The following is a 9,685-nucleotide window of genomic DNA, read 5'->3' as shown; positions in this document are numbered from 1 at the left end:
TTAATTCTAAATGCTTACAAACATTATTCTTTAAATAACAAGTATATTAAATTAGTAATTTAAACAATTAATTTAGTAGTTATTTTAAATTTTAACTTATATAATATATTAAGAATGCAGGTAGGATATAATATACTCTAAATTCGTATTCTATTTTATCCGTAATAGATATATATTATTTGTCTTAATTTAAATTCTTAATATTTACTAATAAACTAATTATTAGATCAACTTAACTTAATTTGCAGGCGCTGAAATCTTATTACCGCACATATATCATCGCCACTTAGCAATTTGGCTTTATATCTTTATTTCTGTAACCACTAGCCACTAATAGTGTCATTGGCTAAGCTTTGCAATAGGCTGCCCTAAAGTAAAGATTCTTTAATTTGTTATAACAACATTACGTCAAACTGTAACCTTCGATATTGCATCACATTCACATGCTATAATAGTGTTTGTACGGGGCAATGGCATTTATTCGGGTAACGCAGGAAGGACGTCCCACGTCTGTAGTATACGAGGTTCATGCGTGCATTTAACCCTTAACTTGATCATTCTTGCTCATTGCCAGTTGTCTCTATTTCTTCTGCGGCTTTGCTTGTGTTACGTAAATACGTAAGACAAAGATAGATTAGCATTTTGCAGCATCAAGTTTATTGGCACGCATTATTATTGTTATCATTAAAGCAAGAGAACAAAACTTTAAAACATGAATGAATGATGCATCATCTTTTGTCGTCTATTGCTTTGTCTCATAGTGCTAAGCTCTACTCTATCTATCCCAAGATATAAAGTGCCCCGTGTCATGCCTTATGATCCTCACCTTTTGTCTTTTTCTTCCAATTCGCACAGTGAGTGAAGAAAGAGAATATCTTTCATTACTGGCACATAATAGAACAATAAAGCCTTCATTAGCTTCGTACACTTTAAGAAGGCCCAAGTAGTTTCATTAATGGACTACCTAATGAGGCCCAAAACAAAAAATAGCAAAAACGTGAATAATTCAAAGTAGGGATGTTGGTGGTGGCAATGGCAATATTCCTTTTGCTTCAACAAGCCTATACATATACCAAGACCCAACAGACCTATAGGGCTTCCACTGCTCGCAAAGCTTCTCCATTTGCGAAGGCTGAGGCAATGACTTCAGCCCATACAAGCGCTCCACACCTCTCCTAACAACAAGGTCTCCAACTGGTAGAACATCAGGCCTGTGAAGTGTGAAGATCATGAACATGTGGACCGACCAAGGCCCAATTCCCTTCACCATCGTCAGCTTCTTGTAGAGAGTCTCGTCGTCCATTTCCAGTATGGACGAATCCGACAAGAGCCCATCGCGGTACTTGCTTGCCAGATCATGCAGGTAGGTGGCTTTGGGCCCTGATATCCCGACTCCGCGGAGCTGTTGGGCCGAGAGAGCCAGGACGGAGTCAGGCCCAACTGAGTGTGGGCCGCCGCAGAGGGCGACGAAACGGTCCTCGATGGATTGGGAGGCCTTGTTGGAGAGCTGCTGGGAGATGATGCTCTTGACGAGAGAGAAGAAGGGAGAGCGGTGAGTGTGGAAGTGCGGCGTCGGGAAGGCGTCGATGCAGGCGGCGAGGGTGACATCGGCGGCACGGAGGTGGTGAAGTGCGAGCTCCATTTCCCCTGTAGAAGTCAACGGTTTCGGAGTAGGTAGTGGTGGTGGTGTTGAATCTTCGGGAATGAGGGTTTCTTTGTTCTTGTTGTTGTTGGAGGAAGAGGGGAGTCTTGGGATCTTTTTGGCGCGAAATGGGAGTTTGGAAGAGGAAGCGGTTAGGGATTCTGATTTGGAGACGGAAATGCTTTCTTTGGTTTGAGATCGAGTTCGCTTCATTTTTCTTTTTCAGAAACACTTGAGAAAAAGGAACAACAGAATGAGGATAAGTCAACACTACCTTGCAACCAAAGGTCTTTCTATTTCTATTTATGGGGATAGGCTCTTGGTATTCTATGCACAAGGCAACTTTTCTTTGTTCTACTTTATTTTGGAGTAAATACCAGTTCGGTCCTAGTTTATTTTTACAAAGGATAAAGTAATTTCTATAAAAAAAAAAGACACTTTGAACTTTAATTTTTTTATTTTGGGATAATACGTGTTAAAAAAATTATTTAAATAATAATAAAAATTGATTTTATGGGAGGTTTTATTTATATTTTGTGGAAATTTTAAATCTTTATAAAATTATTTTCAATAATATAGTTAATTACTACCACTACTACCATTACTTTCTTCATCTTTATTATTATGGCTTATACTTCTATTATTTTTATTGATTTATCATCATCATCATTATTTTCTCTACTGTCATCATCACTAATACTAATATTATCAACATTAAAATTTTCTTTTTTCATTTCTTATTTGATGTTATTTTTTTCTTTTAAAAAGTATTTGTACTACAATTACTATTTTTTGTGGCATCATTTTTATTGATAGTTTTTCTTCAGTTAACTACCATTGGTGAATGAATTTTTCAAAAACAAACTTATTAATAGTACAAATAAAACTCTCACAAAACCAATTTTCATTATTATTTAAATAATTTTTTTAATAGAGAGATCGTATTGTCCTAAAATAAAAAGATTGAGGATCAAAGTGTCATTTTTTTTGGACAGAAATCGCTTTGTCCTTCATAAAAATGGACAAAGACCGAATTAGGTATTTACACCTTTATTTTGTTAACTATTAACATTGAATTTTTTTTATTAAAGATTAAAAAATGTTTATTTTTTTAAGGTGAAATTACTTGCAAAATCATAATAGGGCGGGAATCAACAACTGGTCTTTTCATTGTCTAGGAAATTCTTATATTTCCAACAGCTGCAATTTTTTAGTTTTATTGCGTTGATAGTAAAACTATATAAATATGTATTACGATTCAGTTTATTCTAGTAAAAGTATTTTATTTTTATAATTATCAACTTAAAAAGTAGCCATTCGGGATGTACATGGATCGAACCACACTCGGTTTAGTTTAATTTAGATCTGATCTAAAATATATATCGGACATAATTTTTAGATCTTAATCCAATTCTAAATCCGATAAAACTTACGCATCTTTGGTCTAGGTAAAAATTGGGTAAAAATCGAATTTTTAGCATGTAAATATCACCTAATCTTCAACCATTATTTCACAATTCACATAGTAAAATTCACTTAAAAAAATATAACAAGAATCAATTCTTCTTTAAAATTAAAACATAACCATAATCAATATTAATATTGTCTAATAATACCAAATATTTTAAAAAATACAAATAACACGATATTATGCATTAGTCTAAAGTCTTATGCATTTTAAACATAAAACATTAATTTATAATCTTATGATGACTAATAACACAAAATATTAAAGTTTACAATATTTAAATTCCACATAAGAATAATCATCATCCATCACTAATAACACAAAATATTAATTGTGTATGGTAACTGGGTCACCGGACCGAGTTCGAGTGATCCGAGTTATGGCCCGGACCCGACCTGAAATAATGACCGGATATATTTTTAAGACCCTTACCCGACCTTAGACCTGATGAAATCATATTAAATTAGCCCCTAAAGTGTTAGGGGTCAGACCGGATCTTCAGGCCGGGCCAAACCATGTACACTCCTAATAGCCTTTGATAAAACAAATTTATATCAATAAAACAACTGATAAATAATTTAAAAATATGACAAAAAAATAATAAATATTATATTTTTTATAAATAACAATAACTTTTTATATTTAATAAACGATTTATTTATTAGATCTGATTTTTTTGTGACAATATCTGAATAAATATTTAAAAAGTACGTAAAAAAATTCGAAACAAAATTTAATATCTAGATTTTTTTTTTAAAAAATATGGTCATTCTCAATAAAATTTTCTTTAAAACAATTTCACTTGGTTATAAAATTTTAAAAATAAAAAGTTTTATTTTTTTAATTATAATTTGTAAAAATTTACATCAAAATTTAATATTTAAAATTATTTTTTAAAATATATATTTAATATCTAATTCTTTTTATTATTTTTAAAATTTTATGAGAATTTATTTATTATTAATATCTTGCACGATTTGTTTTGTCTGTTATGCGAATTTTTTAGCACCATTTTAATAATTTATTCTAGTATATAAATCGAATAGAAGTGAACTTGCGGAGAATCTTTTATTTAGATAATATAATATATAGAATGAATTTCTTGAAGTTATGATATCTCAAAATATTTATTTTAAAAATACAAGAATTATATTTTTTTATTTGAGAAAAATATTAAATATGGCTTTAAGTACATCTGAAGGGTTCCATGAATTTCTCGTAACTTTACTTTCTTATTTAATTATGGATAAGATTAGAAGATTAGCAAAATTTATTATTTTTTATTAATAATTAAATAACAATATTTAAAAGTGTTTGTTACAAATATGTTGTTAAGTTATTAAACTAAAAATATTAAAATTGTGGCGAGAAATATTTGTCAATATAAAATAAAATTGTTGGCCCTTAATATTTTTCTGTTTAATTACTTTTTTAGACATATATTACTATGTGGGATTTTAGGATGTAACGGTACATATAAAATCAAACAATAAATTATTCATTCGTATAAAAATATTTTAAAATATAAAATATATATTAAAAATAAATTAAATAATATATATTTATACATAAACATATTTTGTTTTTTGAGATGCAAAGTCGAATTAATAAGTGGTAAAATTGGATGGAATGGTAGTATGGTAGCAGATTGTTCTAGGTCCAAGTCAAATTAAGGACACTGAATATAAAAATGAAGTGGCTTTTAAATAATGTTATCCCATGTGTTTAATTAGGATACTTAATTATTAGTGGGTCCATAATTAATTGGATGGATCTAATCTTCACAAAGCCAGCAACTCCTCGTGACATATCACCAGAAAGATGGTTTGTCTCTTGTATTCATCTTGCATACATCATACATGATTTGATGATGGTGAAATGAAAATGACGAAGGCAACAACCGTGTTAAGCTTTTTGTAGTTTGTGGTTATTTTTAATATAAAAACAAAACATGGTAGATGTGTGTCAATGTTTTGTTGTATGACTGTCACTTGTCAAATACCTTGATTGTTACAAACATCACACACAGCAGTTATAGATTGTTGATAGATCCAGTTTCCAGATTCTTAGTATGAGAGAGGCGAAAGAAGATAGCAGTAGCGGTGAGGATGGAAACAAGGAGCTTAGGAAGCCATTCCTGCACAATGGGAGTTGGTACAAGATGTTGGGTTCTAGACAGTCCAGCATCGTAGGATCTTCAATTCAGGTGGTGCGAGATTCCTCTGTCTCCATTCTCTTCTGCGTCCTCATCGTTGCTCTGGGTCCGATTCAGTTTGGTTTCACGGTACATAAACATTCACCATCAAATTCTGCTCACTCTTTGGTATATATACACTCCTTAATGTTCTCCTTTTCGCATTGTACAGTGTGGATATTCTTCTCCCACTCAGGAAAGTATAATTAGTGATCTCAAGCTCTCACTTTCAGAGGTTTGGTTGGTTCTGTTTCCTTCTTAGATTTTATTCGGATCATAAACCGTTTTGCTTACTTTTGCTGTGATGGGGGCAGTTCTCTTTATTCGGATCATTATCCAATGTGGGGGCGATGGTGGGAGCTATAGTCAGTGGTCAAATGTCTGAATACATTGGTCGCAAAGGGGTAAGAAACTAAATCATTCTTCCAGGTTGACTTTATACAGGAATGAATTGTGATGCTTTTGGTATGTTGAATGCAGTCATTGATGATTGCTGCAATCCCAAATATAATAGGATGGCTCGCAATCTCTTTTGCCAAGGTAAGTGTTAATAAGCAACTAACAGATTGGGGTTTAATACTTTAATGGATGTATTAATTTGTTGTTACTGATATAGGACTCATCTTTTCTGTTTATGGGGAGATTATTGGAAGGTTTCGGCGTTGGTATAATCTCTTACGTGGTAATCATGATGTCCCTTTCATCTTTTTTTTTTTTTTGTTTGGACTTTGATTTCTAAGTGAAATTAGTGTACTATGGGTTTTCCTTTAACTTTGTGTTTAGGTTCCTGTTTATATAGCTGAGATATCACCTCAAAATATGAGAGGTACCCTTGGATCGGTCAATCAGGTACCACTTACTTTTGCTTCTCAAAAGTCAAAACTTCATCTCTTTTTTCTCACCTCTTATATTTATTATATATATTATTATTTGAAATAAAAGTTGTAATATATTTGTTGATCAGCTCTCTATCACAATTGGAATAATGTTGGCATACCTCCTAGGCCTTTTTGTTAACTGGAGAGCACTTGCAGTTCTAGGTAAATTTCTAAAATGTATTTTTTCCGATCTTCTCTAAAATAAAGAATAATTTATTACTTGTAACATATTTAGTTATTATTAGATAAAATGGGTTGGTTTATCATACTTAATATTAATTCTTAATTTAACCTAAATTATAATAACTTAACCAATTAACCAAAGTATAACCTTTTTTAAACAATTTATAAAAATTATTAGAGAAGTTCCATTTTGTAATTATGAAGAGCGATTAAATAAGGTCAAATTTAGTCACAAAAAAAAGGTCAAATTTGTTATTCTTTGTAACTATGAATTGAAGATAATAATACAATAGTCAGTTAAAAGCTGAGTTTGGTTATTTTGCAACCAAAGCAAAATCTGTTCTAGTATTTTACATTTTTTATTCTTCCTCTTGTTCCCCTTAATAAATGTATTTATCCAGTAAATTTTTAAATGTAAAGTCGTTTAAAGTTTAATTTCAACGGCAAGAAAATAGTGATGAGATTCCTAGAGTGAGAAATGCATTTAACTAACATTAGTTATAATTACTTTATAAGTTCTTTAATTTGATCTTTGGTCATTATCACTATTTTTTTACTAAATGTGCATGATATTGCCAAATAAAATCATAGGGAGCTTATGATTTATGTTTAATACTATAGCTATATTTAAAAAAAAAAGTTCAGTTATCAACTTATCATAACTTAGGTTAAATTAAGAGTTAATGTTAATTAGGACAAGCCAACTCATTTCATACAACGATAATTAGATATATCATAAGGGTAATTTATCTTTTATTTTGGAGAGTTTTAAGTAGAATTGACTAATTTCTAATTATTTGTCATAATTCCAATCATGCCAAAAACTATGCCTTGTAACAAATAGCATTTTTTGTTCCATTTTCAATTGCAGGAAGTTTGCCTTGTATAGTTTTAATACCCGGATTATTTTTTATACCGGAATCTCCCCGATGGTTGGTATGGATCACATGTTGTCCGTTATACTAATTGAATTTTTGCAATCCTGAAAAAGGAAAGAAGAAGACAGTGTTTTATGCTCTAGATGAATTCATTTATTTATTTTCTTCTGGATTGTTGTGGGAATTTAGGCCAAGATGGGGATGACAGAAGAGTTTGAGACTTCTTTGCAAGTGTTACGAGGATTTGACACAGATATATCTGTTGAAGTACACGAAATTAAGGTATTTTCTTACATCATAAGATTAAGATTCATGTGCATGCGTCACAGTAATAGGAGCATATTCAAAATATGGCTTTAGTCTTTTAGACTCAGTATACTTGAAGAACAAGAATAACTGCTAAACACAGTTATATTTGTGTAGAGATCGGTGGCATCGACCGGAAAGACATTTACAATCCGGTTTGCAGATCTCAAGATGAAAAGATATTGGTATCCTTTAATGGTATGCTGTGTTTGTTCCCTTGTTCTGTGTTTGTCCCTTCCCTGAATATTCAAAATCTTATATATACTTGCAGGTAGGGATTGGATTACTTGTACTCCAACAATTGAGTGGTACCAATGGGGTGTTGTTCTATTCAAGTACCATCTTTGCAAACGCAGGTTATGTATCTTCTCTATGTACTCATCATCTCTTAATAATTGTAGGCCTGTTTCCTTCATTATAAAGTATTATTTTGTAACAGGAATTTCATCTAGCAATGCTGCTACAGTTGGACTTGGAGCTATTCAGGTTAGATACTAATTATTCATGTAAATATCAAATAAGAGATACAATTATCATAAATCATTACCAGCTTTCAATTCTCATGTTCATCAGGTCATAGCTACTGGACTGACTACTTGGTTAGTCGACAAAAGTGGCCGGAGGCTGCTTTTAATAGTGAGTAATTAATTGATCCTTCAATATTTTCATACTCTTTATTGTATTATGATATGCATGATATGTGATTCAATTTCCTTTCTTTTCTTTTCTTTTCTTCAAGGATATATCTCACATCTGTTATGCTCTGATATGCAGATATCTTCATCTGTAATGACAATTAGCCTTCTTATTGTTTCTGTAGCATTCTATCTGGAGGTTGGTACTAGTAACTATATAAGATTGTGATTCGATTTTCATCAGTTTATTGGGATTGTTTTTAACTAACTAGTTCATTTTATTGAGATTGTCAGGGGTTCACATCTGTGGATTCTCATCTATACAGCATTTCGGGAATAGTTTCTGTTGTTGGGTTGGTGGTAAGCATGTTTTGTTGGCTACATTGAACATTTAAATTTATTTTCATTTGATATAATTTGATATAATGTGTTTCATTTTTTACCGCCTTGATCAAATTTCTTTGTAGACTATGGTGATTGGTTACTCTCTAGGTGTTGGACCTATTCCTTGGCTTATAATGTCTGAGGTACATAGTAGCGGTAGCTTAGTAATAATGTAAAGAAAAAATACTCAATTAAGTCCCTAAAGTTACACTCGAGTTTTAATTTAGTCCTTGAAGTTTCAATTTCTTCAATTTAGTCTTTAAACTTTTCAATTGATTATGTGAAAGAAACCAGCGCAGGGATTAATGTGATTAAAATTTGAAAAGTTTAGGGACTAAATTGAAACAATTGAAACTTCAAAGACTAAATTAAGACTCGAATATAACTTCAAGGACCAAACTGAGTATTTTTTCTAATATAAATGATTCTTTTTTAAAAAAATTGAGACAGAAAATGTCACATTAATATGTTTAATTATGATTCACTCAGATACTTCCGGTGAATATAAAGGGCCTTGCAGGGAGTATAGCCACTTTGACAAATTGGTTGACTTCCTGGATGATCACAATGACCGCAAACTTGCTTTTGACATGGAACAGTGCAGGTTTGTGATTTATGCATGTTTTAAGGTGTAATTCTCATATGTATACCGAAGCATAGTAATTTTTTTCACGCTAATTTATCATCACAAAATAATTAAAAAAAGATATACTCAAAAAAATAAATAAATCTATCGTTGTAAAACAACATAGAGTATGTATTTTATTAATTAAATTGCTAATTTTGTATGTATTAACAAACAGGAACATTCGCAATCTACACCGTGGTAGCTGCTTTTACTGTTGCTTTTTCGGCAATATGGGTTCCTGAGACCAAGGGAAGAACTTTGGAAGAGATTCAGTTTTCTTTTAGATAGTTGGAATAACGTGCCTAACTTCTTGTTATACTATTTGTTGGGCCATTCAAATGAACTCTTTACATAATATTCAACTCAAAATCTTAAAAGATCAATTTAATAGATTTTTTATCTTATAAATTTCTCGTTTCTTTTTGTTTTCTTTAATTTAAAATTAATTTATTATAATCTTCACACTTGCTGCTTAACCGTTTTTATATT

The 9,685-nt window shown here is 31.2% G+C and overlaps 2 protein-coding genes across 2 annotated transcripts; one reads left to right on the top strand and one right to left on the bottom strand.

The window, feature by feature from the left end:
• Positions 1-859: 859 nt before the first annotated feature.
• LOC112800714 (alkylbase DNA glycosidase-like protein mag2) lies at positions 860-2,026 on the bottom strand. The gene has a single exon (XM_025843082.3). It carries the CDS (start codon positions 1,853-1,855, stop codon positions 1,007-1,009), a length of 849 nt encoding a protein of 282 aa, XP_025698867.1. The 5' UTR covers positions 1,856-2,026; the 3' UTR covers positions 860-1,006.
• Positions 2,027-4,902: 2,876 nt separating this feature from the next.
• LOC112800712 (sugar transporter ERD6-like 6) lies at positions 4,903-9,604 on the top strand. The gene is made up of 18 exons (XM_025843080.3): positions 4,903-5,394; positions 5,477-5,539; positions 5,619-5,708; positions 5,785-5,844; positions 5,921-5,986; positions 6,088-6,153; positions 6,269-6,344; positions 7,237-7,301; positions 7,433-7,525; positions 7,667-7,747; positions 7,821-7,905; positions 7,989-8,035; positions 8,123-8,185; positions 8,324-8,383; positions 8,479-8,544; positions 8,652-8,711; positions 9,058-9,172; positions 9,372-9,604. Exons 1-18 carry the CDS (start codon positions 5,182-5,184, stop codon positions 9,482-9,484), a joined length of 1,482 nt encoding a protein of 493 aa, XP_025698865.1. The 5' UTR covers positions 4,903-5,181; the 3' UTR covers positions 9,485-9,604.
• Positions 9,605-9,685: the final 81 nt, after the last annotated feature.

This window comes from Arachis hypogaea, chromosome 5, assembly GCF_003086295.3.
Source record: "Arachis hypogaea cultivar Tifrunner chromosome 5, arahy.Tifrunner.gnm2.J5K5, whole genome shotgun sequence".
Lineage (NCBI taxonomy): Eukaryota > Viridiplantae > Streptophyta > Magnoliopsida > Fabales > Fabaceae > Arachis > Arachis hypogaea.
The sequence above is the reverse complement of the archived record's forward strand: the minus strand, read 5'-3'. Positions and strand labels throughout refer to the sequence as shown.